The sequence below is a fragment of the Marmota flaviventris genome, chromosome 1 (assembly GCF_047511675.1).
Source record: "Marmota flaviventris isolate mMarFla1 chromosome 1, mMarFla1.hap1, whole genome shotgun sequence".
Classification (NCBI taxonomy): domain Eukaryota; kingdom Metazoa; phylum Chordata; class Mammalia; order Rodentia; family Sciuridae; genus Marmota; species Marmota flaviventris.
The window spans coordinates 191,744,816-191,771,887 of record NC_092498.1 but is presented as its reverse complement, the minus strand read 5'-3'; the positions used below and the strand labels follow the sequence as shown (position 1 = coordinate 191,771,887).

Sequence of the window (27,072 nt, the reverse complement as noted above, 5' to 3'; positions counted from 1 at the left end):
GGGTTCAAACCCCAGCACCAAAAAAAAAAAAAAGAATAACGTTTATGCCAGGCGCAATGGCGCAAGCCTGTAATCCCAGCAGCTCAGGAGGCTGAGGTAGGAGGACTGTGAGTTCAGAGCCAGCCTCAGCAAAAGCAAGGCACTAAGCAACTCAGTGATACCCTGTTTCTGAATAAAATATAAAATAGGGCTGGGGATGTGGCTCAGTGGTCAAGTGCCCCCAAGTTCAATCCCTGGTACAAAAAAAAAAGTTTATAAGAGTTCTAGTAAGTGTCTCTCTTTGGATAAGTGCTCAGTAAGAAGAACCGATCACTAGTCTACTATGTACCAAGCACTGTGCAAGGCATGGAGTATGTAAAGGGAAGTAAACTAAAATCAAACTAGTAGTTTCCGCATTCGGATGGGACAAAGGAGAGAGAGCCTCATTAGGGAAAGGAAGCAGAAGATCGAGTTAGCCTGAGAGGGAGTCTGCTAGGTCTGGAAGGGAGGGCAGGTGATTCTAAACATAATCAGCAGCAAGTATAAAAGCACAGAGGTGCCCTGTGATTGTATGGGCAATGAGGAGAAGGCAACTTCAAATACCTAGGGACTTTGCAGGGACCATAAATAAGTAAATTACGTGAGAAATGAGGCAGAGGCTTTTGGCATCAGTCACAGGAAGACCAGAGAGTGAAAGTTGAGGACTGCTGCAAATAGGTGAGCACATGGCTCATCCCTGCACAGAACGTGGGTCTCTATCCTGTCCACACTTGTCTTCTCACTTCATTAAGGAGTGGGTTTTTGCTACTCAGTGAACCACACAGATGAAGACCATATTTCCCCGGCATCATTTGCAGCCAAATGTGGCCAGGCCAGTGAGTTCTGACCAGGAGGATGTGACAGGAGAGGGTCCCTGCATCTTGCAGGCTGGGTCCTGAAGGGATCACTCCACTCCCCTTTCCTTCTGTGGGCTGGACCGCACAAGACAATGGGAAAGAAAGCATCCAGGACTAGAACAAGGGACCCAGTGGAACAGACAAGATCGACCTACCTGCCTCTGACACATGAGCCATTACATCCACCCTTGAGCAACAGGCGCTTTGACTGTCAAATGAGAACAAAACTGGTTTCTCCCTTGTTTGAGGTACACTTATCTGGTCTTTGTTACAACACTCAAACACACGTCTTGCCCAACTCTTACATGCAGGGAGGGCAGCCACTTCTTGGTTCCAAAGAATTATTGTCATGAGGGATTGTGGGCTCAGTGCTGAACATTTTGTCCAATTTTCCAAGAGAATGTAGAAATCTGGATTTTCTTCTTTTACATACTGCCAACTAATTTTGATTTTGCGACACTTTACAGGCCTGCACTGGTTTAGGGGGACAGTGTCACTTCTGTTTCACAGACTTCTCTCAGTCTTTTTATTAGAATAACATAGTTTAGGATGATAACAGTGACCCAGAGTTTGGGCAACACAAGATGGTTCTCATCAACTCTTGTCACCCTCAAATGCAGTTCTCAGGGCAGTCACATTCTCCCGGGAGAATAGAATGAGCAAGTCCCTCAAGTCAACAGAGCAATGACCATGCTGCTGATCTACCCATAGTCTCTGTCCCCACCCCTGCTTGGGGCTTCCCTAGCATGAGTGGCCTGGGCCAGGATGAACACTGATTATTCTCCTCCCTTCCCCACATCTTTTCAAGATTAAAGAATTTCTCCAGAGACAGGCTGGAAAACTGCACCATGGAAATACCACCTATTTGTGCAAGAAATAGCAAGTGAAAAAGATAGCGCTCAGTTTCATGTGGAAGTTCTGGGAGCCTCACCAAACAAGTCCACCCAGATAAACGGCTCCTTGGAGAAGCAGTGGGAGGTGGTGTAAAGGAAGATGCATGAGATGCAACATCCAATGCTCATTATGCACGAAACCTTGACCAGATGGGTTAAGACAACCTAAGTGACATCAGCAGAATGCAAGGTAATGCTCGCCCCTAAAAAACAAAGATCTATGTGACAGCTTCAGCTGAGCCCATTTTTCTTCTTCAGGGTTCACCTCTGCTGAGGTCTGTGGGCAGCCAAGGGAAGCCAATCTAATTGCCAGTTGGGCGGTGCCTCCATTGAGGCATGGCCCCCCAGGTTCAAACCACAGGTGTCTTCTCAAGCCAATACAGATAAGAGAAATATCACAGCACTGCTGTCGCACAAATAGCACAAAGAACAGAGCAAAAACAGCCAAGTTATTGAAAAAGGAGTTCCTAAATATAACACCTTCTGTCCTCTAGGGAGCTGGGGCCTGAATTGGTGATGAACCTTTGCTCAGTGACGCCATCACTTGGCTAAGATACACAAGTCAGGTGGTAGGAGCTGAAGAGTTTCCTTGCATTGTATAGGGAGAGGGATTAGGAGGTGAGGAGGATGAATAATACAGGAAGGAAAGGTGATAAAACAAGAGGGGAGAAAGAAGTGGGAGGCCGGTATGCATTCTGCCAGGGTCCCCCCCTCCATTACTGGTCAATTTGCAAAACCAATCCACCACCCGGGGTGAGTGGGCTTCATTTGGCACTAGAGATGGGCAATATCAAAGGGTAAGGAGATAATGGAGAGGGCAGAGAAGGCCGGGCAAAGACTGAAGTATGTGGGAGGCCTTCAGGCTCTGTCTACATAGATACTGAGATTCTGAGTCATTTCAGCAATACTCCTGAGGGACAGGAGGTCCCCAAGCCACTTGGGTAATATCACCTCTCCCAAAACAAGAGTTATGAGTTCTTACGATGTGCCAAGCACTGTGATAAACAGTTCACAAGAATTCACATTTAATTCTTTCAGTAATCACAAGAAGTATAGATATTGAGACATATTTTACAGAATGGGTTTAAAACATTAAATGTTTTGCTTGAGAGCATAGAGCTAACAACAGTGAGGCCAAAACTTGAAGCTAGATCTGTTTCAGTCAAATTACTTCACTTTTGCTCCAAAAAAAGTGCCACATTTAGGTTCTGAAAAAGGGATTCTGGTTAGGTTCAGTAACCGTGAGACACACTAGCAACCCATGCCTCCTGCTGGGGTGCACTGGTGACAACATGCTGCCGTGGACAACATTCCTGCCAAGGACGCACAGCCTGGATCTGCCCCTGAAGAAACACCACACAAGCCCAATTTGCAGAGCATTCCACAAGGTTCTTCAAAACAGACAAGGTCATGAAATAGACAAAGACCGCTGTCTACTCCAGGAACTATTCCAGATTAAAGAGGCAAGACAACTGCATACGACACATGATTCTGGAGTTTACCTTGAACAGGGGAAAAGAATATAATAGAGGCAGGTGCAGTGGTACATGTCTGTAATCCCAATGTCTCAGGAAGCAGGAAGTCATGAGTTCAAGGCCAGCCTCAGCCACTTAGTGAGACCATGTCTCAAAGTAAAAAATAAATGGACATTATTAGGATAATTGGTAAGATACAGGTGTGGACTCTCTTAGGATCAAGGATAAATTTGATGAACTTGGTAGTTAGGCTGTGGTTACATAAGAGATTGTTCTTGTCCTTGGAAGAAGCATGTTGAAATGCCAAAGCAAGTTTGCACATGAGACTTTGATGAACCTCGGAGACCCTTGAGCATCTTTTTGTCTTAAATAGCTTTTATGAGATATGCTTCCTATACCATAAAATTAACCTTTTCAAAAGATATAACTTAATAATTTTATATTAATAGAATTGTGTAACCATCACAGCTATCTAATTTCAGAACATTTTTATCACCTCCATAAGAAACCAGTCATTCTCCATTCCTTCCTCTTCCCAGATTCTAGCAATCACAATTCTATTTTCTATGGTTTGTCTACTTGTACATTTCACACAATGGAATTTATAATATGTGGCCTTCTGTATTAGACTTTTTTTGCTTAGCATAATGTTTTCAGGGATTATCTGTACTACAGCATGTATCAGTACTCTATTTCTTTTTATGGCCAAGTAATATTCCATGGTATGGCTACTAAACACTTTGCTTATCCATTTATCAATTAATGGATGTTTGATTTGTTTCTTCCTGTTGGTTATTGTGAATACTGCTGCTGTGAACATCCACATATAGTGTGTGACAACATATGTTTTATTAAATTCTCTTGGATACATACTCAGAATAGAATTGCTGGGTCATATGGTAACTGTTTTTCCTTTTGAGGAACATTGCTTTTCCAAAGTGGCTGCACCATTTTACAATCCCATAGCAAGATAAAAGGACTCCAATTCCTCCACAAGGCTTGTTATTGTCTGATTTTTTAATTATAGCCATCCTAGCGGGTACGAAGTGGCATCTCACAGTGGTTTTAATTTGCATTTCCCTAAAATCTAATAATAATCTAACATCTTTTCATGTGCTTATTGTCCATTTATTTCTTCTTCAGAGAAACAACTACTCAAATCCCTTGCCAAGCTTCCATCTAGGTGCTAGATGGTGGAAGACAAAGCCAAGAGTTCAAGGAGAACTACTCATGTAAAGATGGTATCTTAAAAAGCTATCCCTTCCATATGAGGGAAATTAATTCACTGTCCAGATGAATTAGCAGGAAAGCTCACTATCTCAGTCTTTGCGATGAATAAAGGTATGTATGTGGGTGGGTGGCGGGGATGGGGATGGGTCCCTTTCAATTTATAACCACAGTCAGTCTCTCATGTGAGTTGGGTCTGAGTCTATGTGGGCTATGAAAAACACAGTAGATCTGAAAAAGTTAAGAAATTTCTAGAAACATAACTAAAAATTCAACAGATGAATTAAACAGCTAAGAAAACACTACCTAAAATAGAACACACAGCAATAATATTAATGTAGCCCAGGAACCCAGAGTTGAAAATTATCAGTTGAAAAGACATGGAAGATGAAGTCTGAGGCATCTGATACAAAATTAAAGAGTTTCACGTTTTTAAACCCAAAGACTTGAACCACATTCCCTGCACCTGGAACAAGTTTGCTTTTTTCATTCCTCATTTTCTCCTTCCCCTTGGAGATAAACATACCTGCCAATATACCTTGGAAGGGTTGCTATATATCACAGCAACCCTTCCGAGGTATTTTTAGTAAGAGTTTCGTCCATTTATTATTTTTCTCGACTATCTAAGAACTGCTGACATACTGCGGATGTAGTAGAGTATAAAACTTGAAAGACGGAGATGCTGAAGGAATAATAGGTATCTTGTGCTTTAATACTTTGTGGCAGGGTTGTACTGCAAGCAAATGAATCAAACAACTTCCCTTGTAAATAGCAAAAACTTAAGATGAACCAAAGTGAAAAGATAACTTCCAGGCAGTATGTTTCTATTACAACCTGTTATTTAAGGGAATTACTAGTGTTGTCTTCTAAATAGGAGGTAAAATTGTTCCAAATTACTCTTCCCCAGTTCTCCTACCTGCCAAGAAATCAAGTGTAACTGTGATACATAGCAACCCTTCCGAGGTATATTGGCAGGTATGTGTGTGATCTAAGAATACACAGGTGACATAGATATGACACCAAAACTGGTAATGGTGGATTCATTTGCATTGTTTACACTTCTGTGACCAGGCCTTAAGGGATGGTTAGTTTTTTTTAAAAAAAACAAATAGTGTCTTCCTGCCTGTCTCCAAATACATGTCAAACAAGATGGGTGTTTCAGCTTCAGCTTGATCTTTGCTCAGTAATACAGTCAAGCAAGAGTTTGTCTCCAAGGGAAAGCAATGTAAGCTTTCTTTGTTTACTTCAGATAAAATATATTTGTATTATTTATCATTTATACTATCCAACCATACTACACTATCTTCTGTATCAGGTAGTCCAAAAGACATATACTCATTTTGTTCTTTAAAAAAAAAAAAAATTAAGAGTTTCAGGAGTTGAAGTAAAAAAAAAAAAATAAGTTGAAGTAAAAAAGGGAAAGACAATATTTCTAACATGTCAAGAGATAATGGCTGCGATTGTTCCAATAGAAGGATGCATCATCCCAATCAAACCCAAAGGTAAATAAAAAGAAATCCTCGGCTAGACATATCCTAATGGGGTTGCTGTATACAAAGACAAAGAAAAATTTAAAAGCAAAAAGCAGCTAAATTAGAAAGAAATGGCAATTTACAATTTGCCAACTTTGACAGCAACCATAGAAACCAATCAGACAGAAGAATGATACCTTCAATGCACTGACACAAAAATAGCTTTCGACTTAGAATTCTACAACCCTTATAATTATCTCTTGAGAAAATAAGAAAAAGATTTCCAGAAAAAAACAAAAACAGATGGGAGGGCTGAGATGTAAGAAGGAACAATAAGCCAAGATAACAAGCAACGATGTGGGTTGTGGGTCTCAGCTAAAGTGTTGACTGTACAAAATAATTAGGATGCCTAACTTGTAGGTGGAAAGTGGATAGAACTAAATAACTAGAAAGTACAACGAATTATGAGGGATGACATCTGAGTTAGAGCTCTGAGGTCTTTCTTTTATTTGGGAGCAGGGTAAAAAGATTAATTCAACCTAAATTGACTAAGAATCTATGTTAAGACAGCTAGAGAATCCACTGAAGAACAGAGTAACTTTAGGGGCTGGGGTTGTGGCTCAGTGGTAGAGCTGCTTGCCTAGCATGTGTGAGGCACTGGGTTTGACTCTCAGCACCACATGAAAAAATAAAATAAAATCAAGATATTGTGTCCATCCACAATTTAAAAAAAGAGTAAATTTCAAATAAATTTTAAAAAAAGGGACATAGACATACAAATGGATAAAAGATGGCAATTTCAGGAGGTCACCAACATAGAAGGGACAAAATATGATACATTCATAAAATGGAATATGATACAACTTTTAAAAGAGTGAACAACATCTACATGTATTAATGTAGGAAAATGCTTTCAGTGATTAAAAAAAAAAAGCAGCAGCTCATAAGGGAAAATATTCATGAAGTTTTATCTTCTGTGAAGTTCAAAATGAGCCAAGGCTTCATAATACCCAGAACATTTGGAACTTTATAGAAAATAGAATATACATGCTTCAATAAAACCAAACCCAAGCTGCGCATAGTGGCGCATGTCTGTAATTCCAGCAGCTCAGGAGGCTGAGGAAGGAGGATCATAAGTTCAAAGCCAGCCTCAGCAATATGAGGTGCTAAGTAACTCGGTGAGACCCTGTCTCTAAATAAAATACAAAATAGGGCTGGAGATGTGGCTCAGTGGTTGAGTGCCCCTGAGTTCAATCCCCAGTACAAAAATAGACAAAAAAAAAAACAGGGCAGTGGTTACCGGAAGAAGGGCAGGGCCTCCAAAGAGCCTCCAAGAGCCTCCTCCTTTTTTTTATGGAAGGATTTTTTAATACCTTTATTCTATTTATTCATTTGTATGTGGTGCTGAGGATCGAACCCAGGGCCTCACATGTGCTAGGCAAGCGCTCTACTGCTGAGCTATGGCCCCAGCCCCAGTACTCTATTTCTTAAGCTCAGTGGTTGATGCTCTGGTCTGAATATGTCCCCAAAATGCATGTATAGGAAACTCAATCCCTAATGCAACCACATTGGGAGGTGGGGCCTTTTGGGTGGTGTTTAGGGTGATTAATGCTTTTATAACAAGGCTAGACAAAAGGACTTTGGTCCTTTTGCATCTTCCACCTTCTGCCATGTGAGGATACAGTTTTCTAGAGGATGCAGCACTCAGGGCTCCATTGGAACCAACGACTGGACTCTTAGCAGACAACAAACCTGCTGCCATCTTGGTCTTGAACTGCCCAGTGTTTAGAACAGTGAGACACAAACTTCAACTACCTGTCAAGTCTCAGGTATTCTGTTATAGTAGCATGGACCAAATTGGCATATGGTTGTTTTATTTTTCTTTAAATTCCATGTGGGTTTTAGTACTTCATGAATATGTCACACACAAAAAAGTTGCAGTTAAAAAGGAAGGAACCTTTGTTCTGGGAGCATGGGAGTCTGCAGAAGACACAGTCCCATTTCCCAGTTACACACATCAGCAACTGAACCACAGTGGCCTGATTTTTCCAGTACCTTGGGAGACAGGAAACTTTAAGTGTCAACTCCCATCCAAGCTCTGGTTCCTAGGATGGCAGCTAAGGCAGCATTAACCTGGATCCTAGTTAACTGAGCGCTGGTCTTCTACCTTTCACAAAATCAACTTAATCACATGCAAGTAAAAAAAAAATAAATAAATAAATCCAACATTAGCTTCCCACGACAGTACAAACACTAGCTCATGATTTCAAATGTGAATGAAAAGGAAAACCGCTCAAGATTCACATCACAGCTAAAGGAAATTTAGATATAATTTCCACTGTATAAGCCAATAGAATATTCAATTCAGTAATTACAGACTTCCTCAAACATCTCTATCTCTAAGGAAATTCTGGTCCTATGAATCACAAGGTCAGTGCTCCAAAGCACACAGACTTTTTTCTCCCTAAAGTAAACCTACAGTTCAAGGGAGATTAGATGATGAGTCCTCAATACATTCCTGCTGTTGACTGCTATGCACGGCAGTCATGAAAACTGTTAGCCATCTCTCATGTATCTTAGTCAAAGATGCCCCTTCAAGCCTGGTTGGGGCTTAATGTTTCTGACCAGGTTTTTTTTTCTCTAAAAAAAAAATCTTTGATGCTTGATTGTTATGTATTTCTTGTTGCAACCTTTAAAGCCTCAATTTAAAGATTTTTGTCCTGCTTCAAGCCCTTCCTAGAAACAAGGCAGGTTTATAAATAAACAATAAAGATGTCTTTCTCCTCTGAGTTCTTTCTGCCCCCAGAAAGTGGCACCTCTTATAATTAGATTTTGGATACTCGAAGGAAAGGGCAAGGTGAGATAAGGAAGAAGCAGCTCAGAGCTTTGCATGTTTTCCAACACAGGTCATTACACTCAGACCTCCAGGAAATGGACCACCCCATGGCTTAAAAAGGTGTGTTAGTTGATGAGATCTTTCTATTGTACCTGCGAGGCTAGTATTGTTCATTATTATGGCTAGATCATTCGACTTGTTTTTTACAAAGTCTGAATGAACTCATCATGTTAAAAGTTAAAATTGGGGCTGGGGTTGTGGCTCAGTGGTACAGCACTTGCCTTGCACATGTGAGGAACTAGGCTCGATTCTACCATATATAAACAAACAAATAAAATAAACACCCATTGACAACAAAAAAAAATTGTTTTTAATTAAAATAAGCAGATCTTTGTGGTTCTTAAGCTTCAAACCTTTTTTAAAGGTATGATCTTAAGCTGGGTATATATCAGAGAGGCTCAATTCTATGCTCATGCTCAGTGCTAAGTGAGAATGCTCTAGAAGCTGAGATATGTCTGCTCACCCCAAATGCCTGTCCAAGCAGGATTGACCTATGCACTGAGGGAAGAAGTAACAGAATCAATATACCTTTATCCAAGGAATAAGCTAATATTTACCTCTGGGATAGAGTTCTCATGTGCTTTAGCTCACTTGATTTGCTGCTAACGTGTAAAGTCATCATTACTTTTCTCATTATCATAGATGGGAGTTCAGGAAATATTAGATCAGTTACAGAAGAGCACACAGCTAGAAATCAAATGCATGTCTCCAATGAAAAAAACAGTTAAGTCCTTACAATGTTTTAGTAATGCAGCAAATCACAATTGGTTTTCAATACAGTGACCTGGCAGACTACTGTGAAAGCAGATATAACAGAAGCTACCTGTGGATCCCCTCTCCTCTATTCCCTTGAATTGTCCCTGACTCCCTCACTGCCCACCCAAGGTTGGAAAGCCAGACTGTCGCTCAGGTCCCACACATGTTTATGTAGCTTCACAGACACACCCATCCAAGAGTAAGAAGGTCAAACAACATCACGGCCAGAGGACACGCTTTGGCTACACCTGTGTTTCCACTGGCAGACACAACCTAGGGAGGAGTTTTTGTTTTGCTGTGGTGGTGGTAACTGAAATTCCAGTATCCTATTACTGGCTTCATGGTGTTGAGGTGAATCAGAGAGCTTGTACCCTATAGTACCATATGTGACAGTGGAGATGGTGGAGAACCAGGACCTGGCAGTCTGTGAGAGTCGATACTGCTTCCTCGCCTTCCTGTTTGTGTCAGGCTGCGTCCATGGATGATTCTAGATGTTATTCCTGGAAATTTAGTGTACAGCCTGCTCCTTCAACCCTACTGAAAATCTGAAAGCTATCCAATGATACTCAGCAAATCCCTTGCTACTATGGCTGGCTAAAATGGATTCTGTCATCTGCAACTGAACCCTGACCAAGACAATGGATATCCTACTTTCCCATGGAAGAAAGATGCTACTGGGCTGGTTACCAAGGATCTCCTGGCTGGGACAAGCAATCAGATGGGATTTTCCCATCTGGCAGTCCTCAAGGGCATGATGAACTCATTCATGTATGATTTGTTTCTTCAAATCATGGCTCAACCAGAAACGAAATGAAATAAAGGAGGAATTCCCTAGAACACAGGGGCTGGTTTCTTATCAAGCAAGGCAATGAATGTGAAAATCCTTTAAGGGGTAAATGTTCATCTAAGAAAAAGTATTGCTACCTTCCTGGAAATAGTCATAAATCTTAGTGAAAATTAGAAGCAAACTGCATTTTAGACTTAACTCTGTGAGGTGAATAAAGGATCCAAGGCCTGGAAAGAATAAGTGCCCTCTTGAATTTCAGCTCAAATTTAAAAACCTGAGGTTTTTTGTTTTTTTTTTTCCCCCTTACTATGATTCAACATCTCCCTAAGCATATATTTTTTTTCATGTCCTACATCTTATCATTGATCATTTGTTTAAATACAAATAGATGAAATTTCTCTCTATGGTCTAAGTGTCAAAAGACACAGACTCTGGCATCTGATAAATATTCCACATTTTTGATGACTGAATAAACAAGATATTATTGTGAATTTTCACTTTAAAACTCATAGCATTTTAGACTGGGAAAGACCTTGAAAAACAACCAAAACTAAGGTAATATGGGGCAGGAAACAGATGAGGAGTTTCCCTCCTAGCAACTAGAGTAGCCCAAGCATTTTATAAAAAGCCAATATAATTTGACAACGGACAGGGGACACAGCTGTGAATGACTTTAAAAAAATCCTAACAGTCAACTTGAAGAATAAACATGTGAAAATTAGGAAGAAACTTTGAAAAATCACAGCTGGGGTAGATTACCCTATGAGATGTTCAAATGATTTCTAAAGCTGCAGATATAGTAAAACAACAAAACACGGTATAGGATTTAACCCAAGCAGATATAAAAAGTAAGTAAATGGGGAAAAAAGGAGGAAGCAATCTAGATCAGTAAATGAAGAATGGATTTATCTACATAAAATGTTGCGATAACTGAGTAGATATTTGAAAACAAAGTTAGAACCCAACTTTGCAACTTCTGCTAAAATAAATTTCAGTACTAAGGTTAAATATTACCTTAGTTCATTTTATGCCAACTATACCATAATACTTGAGACTGGACAATTTACAAAGAACAGAGATTTGGTTTTTGCAGTTCTGGAGGCTGGGAAGTCCAAGGTTGAGGGACCTATATCTGGCAAGGGCCTTCTTTTTTTGTTTGTTTGTTTTGGTACCAGGGATTAAACCCAGGGGTGTTCAAGTACTAAGCCATATTTCCAGCCTTATTTTATTTTTTTTGTTTTGAGACAGAGTCTTGCTAAGTTACTTAGGGCCTCACTTTAGTTGTTGAGGCTGATCTTGAACTTGTGATCCTCCTGCCTCAGCCTTTTGAGCTGCTGGGATTATAGGGTGTGCCACCATGCCTGGCTGGCAAGGGTCTTCTTTTGGGGTCATCTCATGGATGAAGGTTAAAGGCAAGAGTTCACTCTCCTGAGTAAAAGAAGGTAAGGGGGCCAAACTCATTCTTTAATCATGAATCTACTTACTCAATAACATACATTTATTTATTTATATTAGTTTTTTGGATGAACACAATATCTTTTTTTTTTTTTAATGTGGTGCTGAGGATCGAACCCAGTGCCTCACGCATGCCAGGTGAGCGCGCTACCACTTGAGCCACATCCCTAGCCCCTCAATAATATTTTTGAAGACAAGAGTCTCCATGACCTACTTATCTCTTAAAGGTCCCATTTCTTAACACTATTGCATTGGGGATAAAGTTTTCAACAAATGAACTTCAGAGGACACATTTAAGCCACAGCAAATATTTTTAAGTACCACAAGAAAAATATACATAAATATGAATGTATGATCAATTTCATCAACTATACTTAGCTTTGCTAGTAAGCATGACACCAAATGTTAGGGGAAAATGAGGCTGATAGATCTGAAGATAAACTTCGGTTTATGGGTACAATTACGAAAAAGAAAATTAAGGGATGACAAAATGGAAACATATTCATAAAAACAAAAGGTCAATATTCTTTATATACATTAAAACTATCTGTATGTAACAAAACAGTAGAACTTCTCTATAGCTGACTACGTCTGTATGTTGACTTCTTTATTCTCCCCAAATCTCACTAAAATGATTTTGAAGAAATTTAAAATACCTAATAGTGTTGAAAGCTAGAAAGAGCAACCACAATCTGGAGCAATAAGGGATTCCTGGGGGGCATTTGGTGTCAAACTAATGACAAGCAAGGGGTTTCCAACTTAAAAAAAAAAAAAAATAGTCCAGGGGAAAAATATTGGCTAACACAAGGTACATGACTAGAAATGGACAAGGGAGAGACAGTGTTCTTTTGAATGTAGTAATACAGCCATACATCTTGATTAATTCTCTAAGTAGTTAAAAAATATGAATTTAAACGTAGACAGAAATTACAGAGTAACTCCAAACAAATAACTTTCAATTACTAGAAGAGAAAATAAGGAAAACTCAGAATTCCAAATAACCCATTACAATAATTAAGCCGGGCATGGTGGCGCACACCTGTAATCCCAGTGGCTCTGGAGGCAGAGGCAGGAGGGTCGCAAGTTCAAAGGCAGCCTGAGCAATTCAGCGAGGCACTAAGCAACTCAGTGAGACCCTGTCTCTAATAAAATACAAAACAGGGCTGGGGATGTGGCTCAGTGGTCGAGCATACCTGAGCTCAATCCCTGGTACCCCTCTCCCTCCCCCCCCCAAAAAAACCCAAAATACAATAATTATAAATGTGTCAAATTTTCATACTGAAAGACAAGTTCCCAGATTGGGTATAGAAGTAAAATCTAGCTATATGAACGTATGACATAGAAGATGTACAAATAACAAGATGACAAAGAAGGTTTAAAAATAAATAAATAAATAAAGTATCTCCTTTTGGAGGAGGTAAAATATTTTGGAATTAGAAGTGGCAACTTTACAACACTGGAAATAGACTAAATGTCATTTGATTGTTCATTTTAAACTGATTGACTTTGTTATGTAAATCTCATCTCAATTGAAAAAAAAACAACAGGAAGAAAACATAGATAAGTGCTCCAAAAGAGCTGATAAGGTGATTTTTTAAATTTATTTTTTTATTCTTGTTTGTTATATATATGACAGCAGAATGCATTACAATTTCCATTACATATATTGAACACAATTTTTCATATCTCTGGTTGTATATAAAGTATATTCACACCAATCGTGTCTTCATACAGGTACTCAGGGTAATGATATCCATCGCATTCCACCATTTTTTTTTACCCCTATGACTCCTCCCTTCCCCTCCCACCCTTTTGCCCTATCTAGAGTTCATCTAATCCTCCCATGCTCCCCCTCCCAACCCCACTATGAATAGAGCTGATAAAGAACACAGCAAAGGAAACTAAAAGACACGATATCCCCAGATATCATATTAAAAACTCAAATCCAAGAGTTAAAAAAAAAAAAAGACATTTTAAATCCAATAGTCTATTAAAAGAATACATTACAGTCATGTGCTATTTTAACAGTGGGGATACATTATGAGAAATGCTTCATTATATGATTTTGTTATTGTGCAATCATTATGATGTACAGTTACACAAATCAAGATGACCAAAATGTCACTAGACAATATAAACTATGGGACCACCATTGTATATGCAGTTTGTCATTGACTAAATGGTATGTGGTGTATAATGAATAACTAAATATTGATTATCCCAAGAGAGCAAAAGTGTTTCAACATTAGGTTTCCTAATATAACTCACTACATTGGCAAACCAAAGAAAACAATACCCCATACAATCACCTCAATAAAAAGCTACCCCCATCCAAATCCAAACTCCTTTTTCCATTTCCATTCACAGTCACAGATCACATTCCTGATTAAAATGAGTACACAATTGAACTTCCCTTCCTTAAATCAAGGAAGAAGACCTATCAGACCCTGAAGCTAAAACTGCACTATCATTTTAACAGTGTGTGTTAATCAATTTTTTGTTGCTGACACAAAATTCTTGAGAAAACAACATAGAGGGAGAAAGACTTATTTTGACTCATGTTTTCAGAGGTTTAGTCCATGGTTGGCTGGCTTCATGGTTCTGTACTGAGATGAGAAGAACATTATGGCAGCAGCATGTGGTAGGACAAAACTGCTCATTGCATGGTGGCTGGAAGGCAGAGAGAGAGGGCCTGGGGACAAGAGAGAATCCCTTAGGGGAAGACCTGCTTCAACTAGATTCCAAATCCTACAGTATCTACTATCTCCACTGTTATGAATCCCTCAATGGATTAATCCATTGATGAAATAAGAGTTCTCCTTATCCAATCATTTCTAAAAATCCTCACCTCTGAACATTGCTGCTTTGGGGACCAACCTTCAACACATGAGCCTTTGGGATATACTGAGATCTAAACCATAACACAGTGGAAACATCCAATTAAAATTATGAGTCAACCAAGGATATCCTTATTATCCAACATTATCCTAGAAGTCTTAACTCATACAATGATGAAAAAGTAAAAGTATAAAAAGAAAGTGAAACAACCGTATTTACAGATATTACTTTTATTTATGAAATAAAAAATAATAAAAATTATGAGAATAATTCAAATAAGATGGCTACACACAAGATCAAAATTAAAAAACAAATAGCTTTCAGCCAGGTTCTATGGTGCACACCTGCAATCCCAGCTACTCAGGAGGTGGAGGCAAAAGGATCAAAAATTCAAGGGTGGCCTGGGCAACTTAGCAAGTCCCTGTCTCAAAATAAAAGGGCTGGGGATATAGCTTGGTGGCAGAGCACTTGCCTCGCATGCATGAGGCCCTGGGTTCCATCCCCAGCACTACAAAAAATAATAGTCTATAGCTTTTATATATCACAAGTAATCAAAATTTTATAAACCAAATTCATTTTTTATAAATATCATTCATCAACAATGAAAAATAATTAAATCAAGGAAGGCATGCACAAGACTTACCTGGAAAATAAAAACTTTTACTTACTGGAAAAATAAAAACAACTAAGAATTTTAAGAAAATAAGAGGACCTGTATAAATGGAGACACTATTCTTAGATGGTAAAATACCAGGAAGATAACTTTTAAAATTAAATTATAAATGTAACATGTCTACAATCCAAGTTGTAATGAAATTTAAGGAATGCTGACTCTAAAAGCCACAAGTGTTAGTGTAATATACAAGAACAGAAAAAGAAATAAACTTGTATGACTTACCCTAGTGGGTATTAAAATGCACAATACAACTATAATTAAAGAGGTCTGGAATTGACTTAAAAATAAAACAAAAGAGAGTCAAGAAATATTTATGCACATAGGGGAATATAATTGATTCATAGCGAGACACCTGAATATCCAGTTGGGAAGAAATGTAAAATTGTTATATTACACAAAGAGAATGTCTGACAATTTAAGTATGTAAGTATTCTTAACATAAAATTTTTGTCTCCTATAATTTCTTCAAATATTTGTATAATCATGGGGAAGCCCTGTTTAAGCAAGTTAAAGCTCAGAAAGCTAAAGAAAGTTAAGACTTCAAACAAATTAAAAACTTTCTTTGATGAAACATGGCATGATGACATTAATAGCAGGTAACAGATGAGAAAATTAATAACCATAACATACAGGAAATGTATGCAAGAAAATAATGTGGAAAAATATTAAGATACTTCACATAAATGAGGGAGGGAATGAAAGAGACTATTTAAGTGACCTGAAACTTATTTTTATAACGTACATTTTATATTTTAAGTTTCTTCAATTACATTTAAGCAAAAATTTATCTTCATTCTTAAAAAATTAAATCATAGGGACTGGGGATATAGCTCAGTTGGTAGAGTGCTTGCCTTGCATGCATAGGATCCTGGATTCATTCCTCAGCGACACCAAAAAAAAAAATTAAATTAAATCATAAATAAAAATAAAGAGTTAGAAAGCAAGCATCCCAGCCAGGCATGATGGCTCATGCCTGTAACGGCAGTTGCTTGGGAGGTTGAGGCAGGAGGATCACAAGTTCAAAGCCAGCCTCAGCAATCCAGCAAGGCCCTAAGCAACTTAGTGAGTCTCTGTCTCAAAATAAAATATAAAAAGGGCTGGGGACGTTGCTCAGTGGTTAAGCACCTCTGGTTGAATCCCAGATACAAAAGAAAAGAAAAAGCAAGCAAGCAAGCAAGCAAAAATCCCCATTCAAACACACACCCAATTCATTATTATTTCCCTCCCAGGTAGTAATTTTCATTAAGGGATTCTTCCTCTTTTATATCTTTAAAAATGTTTTTTAAAGAAAGAAATATCCCTCCTTTTTTAAGTAGGTAGAAGAAAAAGCAAGAAGTTACCCAAAATAGAAAGAAATAGCTAATAAGCATATTTAAAATGTACAACTTCCTTCAATAATCACAGAAATGCAAACAAAAACAATTTGTTCTTTTTCACATGTCCACGCTCCCCTGAATATTGTTTATGGCTGGTGTTCTCTCTGATTGGCAGGTTCCCAGGCCAAATGAGTTTTTATTATTTTGAATCTCTCTCATCTCTAATTGGCAAATATCAAAAGAAAGTGTGGGTCTGCAGAAACAAATCCTGTTACTCATGAAACACCACGAGAGGAAATGCAAATTGACACAACATTTTTGTACAACTTGGCTGAAATATCAGAAACAATAAAAACATATGACAAACCACACATACAAAAACAATATATTACAACTAACAAATATCAGAAAAGTTGTAGAATACAATATCAAGGATGTAGAACTCAACTGGATTTCAATAATCTAGTACTAAATAATCTGGAAAAGAAATTAAGAGAATAATTCCATTTGCAATAGCAACAAAAATAATAAAATACTTAGGAATAAATTTAATAAGAGAAGCTCAAGACACATATGCTAAAAACACAAAATACTATTGAAAGAAATTAGAGAAGACCTAAATAATAGGAAAGACATCCCATGTTCATGAATTGGGAGATCATTTTGTGAAAATGGCAATTTTTGCCACATTGGTCTATAGATTCAACATAAGCCACATTGAAATTGTAAGTTGCCTTTTTATGTTTTTACAGTTATTAAAAGTTGATCCTAATTCATGTAGAAATGCATGGGACCCACAATAGTTAAAATTATCTTAGACAAGAAGAATAAATTTGAAGGATTTCGATTTCTGATTTCAAACTTAGCACAAAGCTACAGTCATCAATACAGGGTGGTACTGGTATAAGGGTATACATATAGACAATCAAATATACTGAAAATTCAGAAATAAATCCTTATATTTATGGTCACTTTATTTTCAATAAGGATGCCAAGAAAATTCAATGGTAAAAAAAAAAAATAAATGGTACTGGGAAAATTAGATATCTGCATTTAAAAGACTGAAGTTAAACTCTACCTCACATCATACACAAAAGCGAGTTCAAAATGAACCATAGATCACAAAACAAGTTCAAAATGAACATAAATGTAAGACCTAAAACTATAAAACTTTTAGAAGAAAATACAGGAGTAAATCTTCATGACTGTAGATTAGGCAAAGTCTTCTTAGATATGATATCAAAAACCCAAACAAAATAAGAAACACATAAATTGAACTTTATCAAAATTAAGGACTTTTGCACTTTAAAGGACACTATCAAGAACTTCATTGAAAAGACAACCCACAGAATGGGAGAAAAATATTTTCTAATCATATAGCTGAAAAGGAATTTGTACCAGAATATGTATAGAACTCATACAACTCTGCCCTAAAAGCCAAATTAATCATATTTTTAAACCGGCAAAGGGTTTGTTAAAAAATACATACATATATATTTATATATTATAAATATGTATATGTATTATATATTGTATATAATATATAATATATATATATATATATTTTACTTATAGATGGACACAGTACCTTTATTTTATTTACTTATTTTTATGTGGTGCTGAGGATCAAACCCAGTGCCTCACATGTGACAGGCAAGTGCTCTACCACTGAGCCACAACCCCAGTCCCAAAACTGGCAAAGGATGTGAATAGACATTTCTCTAAAGAAGACACACGAATGCTCCATAGACACATGAAGATTGCTCAGCATCATTAGTCTCGATGGAAATGTAAACCAAAACCACAATGAGACACCCCTGCATAGCCCCTAGGATGACATGAATCAAATATAGAATGTAAGTCTTGGTGAGGATGCAGAGAATCCAGAACATTCTGTTGCTGATTTCCACTTTGGAAACAGTCTAGCAGTGCCTCAAAATGTTCAACAGAGTCACCATGTAACCCAGTAATTCCATTTCCAGCCAAATGCCCAAGAAAACCAAAAATAAATGTCCACACAAAAACCTATACATGAAAATTCATCCCAGCATTATTCGCACTAGTCAAAATATGGAATCCCAAATGTCCATCAACTGATGAATGAAAAAATAAACATATAAATACAATGGAATATTATTTGACAACATAAGGAATAATGTGCTTATGAATTCTATATATGGATGGATGGTTCTTAAAGAAGCCAGACAGAAAGGGCCACATAGTGTAGAATTCCATTTACATGAAATGTCCAGAGAAAGCAGGTTAATGATTACTAAAGGCTGAGGAAAGGGAGGAATGGGGGGTGATTGCTAAGAGGGGATTTTTTTTTTTTCAGGCAAAGTTCTAAAATTGAATAGTGGTAATAGCTGTACACTCTTATGAATAACCTAAAATTCCTTAAACTGTAGACCTTAAAAAAAGTCAGCTTTATATATGAATCATATCTCAACGACGCTGTTTTTTTTAAAAACACACACAGCCAAACTCATAGAACTTTACACCAAAAAGTGTAAATTTTACTGCATATCTAATAAACTTGGCTTTAAAGAAGATTCATTGGTGGTTGGGGTTGTGGCTCAGCAGCAGAGTTCTTGCCTAGCACATGCAAGGCACTGGGTTCGATCCTCAGCACCACATAAAATAAGTAAAATAAAGGTACTGTGTCCAACTACAGCTAAAAAACTTAAAAAAAAAAAAAAAAAGATTCATTGACGCTTTTTATCAATTCTAAGTTTGATCCTGAGAAAATATCAGACGTCCAGGAAGATTTAGCTTAATGGATATTTATTACACGGCTATTAGGAAAAGGAAATAAACACACATTGAATAGTTGGAGCCTAGATATTTCTGGAATACTACGTGGCCATTAAGAATGTCGTTAAGAAATTAATCATTGATAAGAAATGCAATAGGTCAGGTCTCAGCAGGAAACCAGGCACACTCACATTAGGTAATCCGAGCAGAGTTTAATAAAGGTGCTATCTGTAAAGCAGGATGCAGGAAAACCACAAGTGATAGCACAGTATCTGGAAACAGTAAGCAGAGCGGGAGTGGACAGTGATCAGTGCCAGAGAAAACAGCAGCCAGATAGCCCACCTTTCATGGAGGGACACAGCTAACCTGCTGAGACCCAGCAAGGAGGACTCCTGGGGAATGGGTACCCAGAATTTGCTTTCTTTTCCCCCAGAACCTCCTGCTGGGGACACCAATGAATGAAGCAAGAGGCATGTCAGAGGGTGGGGAGTCCTTGAGAGTCCAGCAGGTCAGCCTCCCAGGTAGAGAACAGGTGGAGAATGGATCTGGGGACAAATGGCAGATACCAGCACAGACGGTCATGGCAAGAAACAATAAGAATATTTTTTTTCTCCCAAAACGTATTGGTTAATAATATAAAATTACTTAAGAAATTTTGGAACACTTTACTCCAAAGGGTAAACAATGGTTCACTCAGTTCCCCAACAATGAACAGTGAACCAACGGCTACTGGAATTTGGTGAAGGGATTCTGTGTTGTTGGAGACTGTTCCATACATTTCAGGACATTTAATAGTTCTACTCCCCAGGGCACTAAACACCAGTATAAAGCCCAGGTGGTACAATAACCAAAACAACTTCAGGACCCTACCCACTTCTAGACTGTGCCCTTGAGAAACCACTGTGGGAGCAAGAATTCATTTTTTGATTTTTTTTTTCTTACCTGTATTTTTCCAATTTTCCTACAAAGTCTGGATATTGCTTTTGTGAAACGGAAGCCACGTTCACTACTTTTTTAAAAAAGGAACAAGATAGCAATTTCGATTACAGTTCTCAGTTAACCCTATTTGTCCTTCCCCAACCAAGTCTGCTCATGACAGTAAGTAAATAAAAGGTGACCTAACATTATTATGTGGATGCTATAATTCATTTTAAAGTCACCAATACAGGAAGGGTGCAATTAACTCAGCTTCTTATAAATCACTTTTATTCTTCAAGTACTTGTAATAGGTATGAGATCACAGCATCCTACAATTCACAGGTCAAGTACTGGATTGCTTCTAGCTTGTTATAAAACTTTAAAAGGAAGGAAACTGCCATGATTTGGTTTCAACACGGTGTTACACTGGCATAGCCTTAAGTGTCTTAGTAGGCATAGCTACTGCCACTCACCCCCGCAAGAAGGCCAGGGCAAGCAATTTTTTTAAATATTTTTTTTTAGTTATAGATGGACACAATACCTTTATTTTATGTATCTGTTTTTATGTGGAGCTGAGGATTGAACCCAGTGCCTCACACATGCTATGCAAGCGCTTGACCACTGAGCTACAACCCCAGCCCAGAAAGCAATTTTGACAAGTGATTTGGGGAAATATTGTGTTTTGTTCTATTATTTCATTTCCTCGGATCCAAGCAGAAGTCAGGATCTCAGTAATTCTTCATCTCAATATTTTTACAGGGCTGGAAAAGTAGCATTTTTCTGCGTTTGGGTTTAGCATAATCTCAGAAAAGGGACAGTGATAGTTAGAAATACACATATACCCCTCCAGATAAAGAATCAGTGGTACCATAATTCATAATATCCAAGAAACCATCAATTTGAAGCTACATCCTGATCCAAATGTCAAATCATGAATTTAAAAAATCTTAGAATCAAAACATAGTATATCATTTCAGGGGCTCTTCAGCATTCTGAATGTTAAGAGTTCGTTTAATAAAAAAAAAAAAAAAGTAATTTTTTTTTTAAAAAGTGCACACTGCTGATGACAATTTTGACCAGTAAAACTGCAGAATATGTCACATAATCCTTAAATTTGCATACCTTTTGACCCAATGATTTTACTTTAAGGAACTTTTCCTCAAGAAAACCATTGTGCAAGCCCAGAAAGATAGACAAAGAAGGACAGCAGCTGCAGCATTGCTTATATTAGTAAAATTTAGAAACGTATTTGTCTTAAGAGGACCAAGGAAATCAAATATGGTACTTCCTTATGATAGAAAACTAACGATGCGGGCTGGGGCTGGGGCTCAGTGGTAGAGTGCTCGCCCAGCATGCACGAGACACTGGATTCGATCCTCAGCACCCAGATTTACATAAATGTAAAATAAAGATATTGTGTCCACCTAAAACTTAAGAATAAATATTAAAAAGAAAAGAACGAGAAAACTAACAATGCAAGAAAACAGAGATCTGAAAAATGTTCATGGCATCATAGGTACAAATAGCAGGTCACAATCAGTAAGAAAAATTGCAAAAACCACATGATAGAAAAAATAAGTATAAAAAGAGTTTTGAAAAGAAATGAAAAGTGGAAAGAAAAACAAATTTTTTTTAAATCTCCTTAAACTTACATGAGTTTTCCTTATTTGGGAGAACACACTAAGTCCCCAGTATAAGGGAAGAAAACACATCACTGATAACTCAGATCTCTGAGGAGAAGGAATATTCTATAGGTTTCCAATGTGGTGAGCAGAGGTGAATTGAAATAAATTTTTTTTTTTAATCAGAACAGCTAAAGGACTATAGAATACTTTTAAAATTCTGAAGATCAACTATTTCCAGTCTAACAGTCAAATTATGTGTAACAGTAGAATTCTGAAAGATGAAAATCTCAATTTCCACTTGCATCATTTCTTAGGTAACTATGAGCTGCTCACCTCCTGCAGGTAAAGCAAATCAGAGTAGGACACTGACCAGAAGAGGTACAGCCTCCAACCCGAGACAGAGAGCACAGAACTTCACGTGACGGTGCAGTCACCAGACAAGTGAGAGCAGGTCAGAGGCCCGGGGGTCAGGCAGGTCAGGATAACCCTGATAGAATACAGTGGGCTCTTTCTAGCCAGAGATTTGGACAACTCCAATTAAATCGGTGACTAAATATGTGGGGAAATAAGAAATGTGAAAAGGGCATTACTAACACCAAAGAAAGCAAGAAATTGGGCAGGAAAAGTGCTCAAGGTTACTCTGTGGCTCAGCTCTGAAGTGTTCATGGTATCATGAGTCAGTAGTGGCTGTTGGTCCAAACCAAATCACCTGATGACCGTCCTGGGAGACAGGAAGGGTATTATGTAATTGGAGGTGGTCTGAGACAGTGAAGGCTTCAGCTTTCAGAGCAGAAAGGCGGTGGGACAATGCAGGCAAGCTGGGGGAAAACTCTAAGCTTAGAGACACATTACTCAGAGCGCTGAGAGTCTTGAATATGGTTGTCTCTAGGAATGGAGAGCGAGGAAAAGATTTCTGCCTGTAGTACTGTTTGATTCTGAAACATGTCCATAATTATCTCTGTCAAAAATAAAAACTCAGCCAGGTGCCGTGGAGCAAGGGCATGGTTTGGGAGGCTGAGGCAGGAGGACCTTGAATTCAAAGCCAGCCTCAGCAACTTAGTAAGGCTCTAAGCAACTCAATGAGACCCTATCTCTAAATAAAATATAAAAAAAGGGCTGGGGATGTGACTCACTGGTTAAGTGCCTCTGGGTTTGATCCCCGGTACCAATAAATAAATAGATAGATAAATAAATAAATAACTCGCCTACAGCAGTAATAAGGGTGACATGGTTTTTCCACCTTTTTCAAAAAGCTCCCCGAAATGCCAGGCACGGTGGCACATACCTGTAATCCCAGTGGCTCAGGAGGCTGAGACAGGAGGATCGCGAGTTCAAAGCCAGCCTCAGCAACGGCAAGGCGCTAAGCAACTCAGTGAGACCCTGTCTCTAAATAAAATACAAAATAGGGCTGGGGATGTGGCTCAGTGGTTTAGTGCCCCTGAGTTCAATCCCCAGTACCCAAAAAAAACCTCACTGAAATCTAAAAGGATACATGCCAACATGTCAACAATGGTTACTTCTAGTAATGGGATTGTGGGCCATTTACATTTCTTCCTTCACTTTCATATTGTCTGAAAAAGTATGGCACAGAGAGCATATCTGAGCTTGTTGTCAGAAAACGAAGAGGCATTTTATTTCATGCCTGATTGAAACCCACCCCATAATAGAAGCCCCAACTCCATCGTGTTAGCTTCTGTTTGCCCTGCTCAAGCAAGGCGACTGCCAGCTCCTTCACTCTCACTGCAAATATTTGTTGAACTTTGTAAAGTCAGGCCCTGTAAGGTGATTCCAATATTTTCAGCTTTTTATTGGGTCTCCCGAGTCTTTAGTACCAGCCAGGAAATCAGTTGGGAGGGCTAAGCCAACATCACTCAAACTTTCTGTGCACTGGAACACTTGGGAGATGGATTCCCTAGCTCTAGGATAGGGTTTGAGCCGCTGGAGGAGCAAGCAAGCTCTTTGATGTACACAGGTTTCACCAAAGGTTTCTCAAAGGGACTGTCCAGGACTGTATATGTCTACTTTCTAGCTTTCACACAGGCTCAGTTCTGAATTCCACAGTGTTTAAACAAGTCTCTGAGATAGCAGAAGGAGTACTGGCCAGACAAATGGAAGGAATGCCCCTTAGCGGTTAAGAACAGAGACCAGGAAAAAGGCTGGCCTGAGTCTGCATTCCAGCTCCACCCTCCACAGGCATAGTTGACTTCCTCTCTTAGGCCTCAGTTTCTTCACATGTAAAATGGGTTTAATTAAAGCCACCTTTACCTTGAGGGTTGTTGTGTGGACGACATGAGATCTCTAAGGCATCTAAGGGATTTGATAACCCTGGCACAGGGGGCAGACTCAGTAAATGACCACTGCTAGCTGTTAACAGGGCTCCAGTCCTTTCTCAGCCATGAAGGATTGGCTGGGACTTCTGGGGAGATCACTTGTCCTCAGTCTCCATGTGTAACAATGGAGGGGAGCAAATACATGTCCTGTCACCTGTTGGCAGGACCTTCTGAGCCCGCACCAGGATGTGCACAGCACCAGACAGGAGGCCCTTTAATTCTCAAAGAGGTTGATACTCTCAGATTTTACCCAGTGATTATCCACCCCCCAACCCCATTCACTTCATTTTTACTTACCAGGGAGATATTAGAAAAAGGAAAAGCCCCCACACACACACTACCCCCCCCCCAATCTTAGGAAAGTTTTACTTTAAGGAAGGAGGCTATCCACGTGGAAATCAGGTGAAGGAGGCACCAAGTGTCCCTGACATGCAACACAAACTTGAACCAGGCATCCTGCTCCCAGCACAGATCATCTCCACTGAGAGTGCCCAGCAAACTAGATTTCTTCCCCCCTCCAGACATCGTGAGAGTCACCACCCTCTCTCTCCCCAAGAGGTTGAAAGGATCTCCTTCTGAGTTTTGCATTTTGCGAAGAATAGAGGCTGAGTTAAAAAAAAAAAAAAAAAAAAAAGAGTTCCCCAAAGCCTGCCCGAGGATCTGAGCAGGTTCCATTGGAGAAGCACAGCGGGTGCCAACGCGCCGGGTCCGTCTGCCTCCCCCGCCCCCGGCCCGCTGGCACTCACGATCTCGGCCACGATGAGAAGCCCGGGCACAGTGCGGAGGAACTCTCGATCGTAGGCGAAGCTGCTGCTGGTGGTGGAGAAGTTCTCGGCGAAGGAGCTGGTGGTGGTGGTGACCGTGTGCGAGCGAGCACGCTGCGGCTCCTCCATCGTCGCGCCCGGATCGGGCTGGCCGGTCCCCGGGGACCCCCAGCGCGTCCGGGGGTTGACGCGCGGCCCAGTGCCCCGGGGACACCGGCGAGCGGGAGGGGAGCGCGGCTGGAGCTGGGAGCTGGGCGCTCCGGAGGCGCCCTCGGGGCCAATCCAGGAGCCACGCGTGTCCCGCAAGTGCGCAGCGCCCTCCGCAGCTCCGCGCGCGGGCTCCGGGGCGGCGCGGGGGCCCAGGAGGAGGAGATCGAGCGAGGGGAGGCCGCCCGGCGGCCGAGGAAGGCGGCGGAGGCCCGGAGGAGGGGAGGGGGCGTGGAGAGGGGCGGGCGGGAGGCGGGCTGGAGAGGGACCGCCCCGCCGAGGCGTCGCGGGCGCGCGGCCTCTTCACCTGTTGCGGGACACCTAGCGACCGAGAGAGTCGCTTTCAGTGCAGCTGGGCCAGCATTCCCGTGAGCCGCGCGGAGGCGAGGGCCGGGGTCCCAGCCGCCTGCCCTCTAGGCTCCAGCCTGCCAGGCTCCGCCTTCCTCGGGCGGCCGCGGCCGCTGACCTGTTTCCTTCCACCTGGCCGGGTCCCGGGGGCATCCGGGGCCCCTCAGGGAAACCCAGGCCTTCAGGGACTCAACCCTTTGAAGAATGACCGAGGCAGGGGGTGGGTGGTGACTGGAACTGGGGGAAGAGTGGCTGGAATTATGACCCGGTCGGACCTTAGACCCGAGATCGATGCCAGGCCGCCAGGACTGCCTGGGAGTCCCTTTCCCCCCTCCCGCTGCGGCAGCCACTGGAGCGCGGTGTTATTTCCTGCCCCTCCTGTCGCGAACAATTTGAGGAACCAACTTAATCGCTGGCCTTGGAGAGCAAGACGCTTCCAGGCGCTCTCCAGCAGGGATCGGTCGCCTGGGCCGGAGATGGGAGGGGGGAGATGTTTGGGGTTCCTGGTTCAAGATGAATCAATGTGACCGACCCATCACCCTTGGGGGAAAATGTTTCCCAAAAAGCCTGAAAGGTGTGGTTTGTGCAAAATGAAGTTTACTGTGACAAATCGGCTGCTCTGTCCTGGGGGATGGGGGAGGGGATGAGGACGCCTCAGTGTGGCGGCTTGTGCAGGTCAGATTAGACCTGACTCAGGCAGGGTACTTGTGTTTGTTGGCGGTAGGTCAAAAAGCAAATAGCTTCACTTTTCTGGGCCTCAGTTGTGGCTTCTGTAAAAACGACAGGCCTAGACGGACGGACTCCGGCCTAAAAGGTGTCTTGTCTGTAGCCCCTCTTGTTTTGTGAACGGATAACAAAAAACTTCTGAAACCACCAAAGGGAAAGGAAATAATCTTTGGTCACAAATAAGAGCTTTGAATTCAGTGAAGACATACCCGTTGATCTGGTCCAAGACAAGTTAAAAAGAGATCAGAAAGACATTTTATCCACAATGTTTAATCAACAGTGAAGGAACTTACAAAAGACAAACTAGAAAAACAAGAAATTAGTTTCTTTTAAGTCTGGGGCCTAGCCAGGTGGATCTCAGAGTAAAGGGCTTCAGAAGCATGGTACAGATGAACATTTGGAGCCATCCCGTCCATGTACACTGGATAAGCACCTTGGGCTAGGGGGTAAACACAATAAAACTATTAAATATAGGGCTCTTCCTAGAGCAGTAGGTCTCAACGTCTGGTCCCTGGACCTACAGCTTCAGCGACCCTGGAAACTTGCCAGAAACACAGGTTCTCAGGCTTCACCTCAGACCCACTGAATCAGAGCCTTTGAGTATAGATTCAGGAAGCTGTGTGGGAATAAGTCCTTCAAAAGACACTAATGCAAAGTGAAGCTTGAGAGCTACTAGCTTAGAGAAATGCTAATGCATTTGGGGGAAAATCAGAGATACATGAAATGACCGGCAA

The 27,072-nt window shown here is 40.3% G+C and overlaps 1 protein-coding gene across 1 annotated transcript in view; it reads right to left on the bottom strand.

Moving 5' to 3' along the window:
* The window catches only part of Cmtm8 (CKLF like MARVEL transmembrane domain containing 8), a 100,651-nt gene extending 74,989 nt beyond the window's left edge, over positions 1-25,662 (bottom strand). Inside the window, exon 1 of the mRNA XM_027932474.3 lies at positions 25,040-25,662. Coding sequence (XP_027788275.1) covers positions 25,040-25,186 — 147 coding nt within the window. The 5' untranslated portion in view covers positions 25,187-25,662. The remainder of the gene's footprint in view (positions 1-25,039) is intronic.
* Between the last annotated feature and the right edge of the window lie 1,410 nt (positions 25,663-27,072).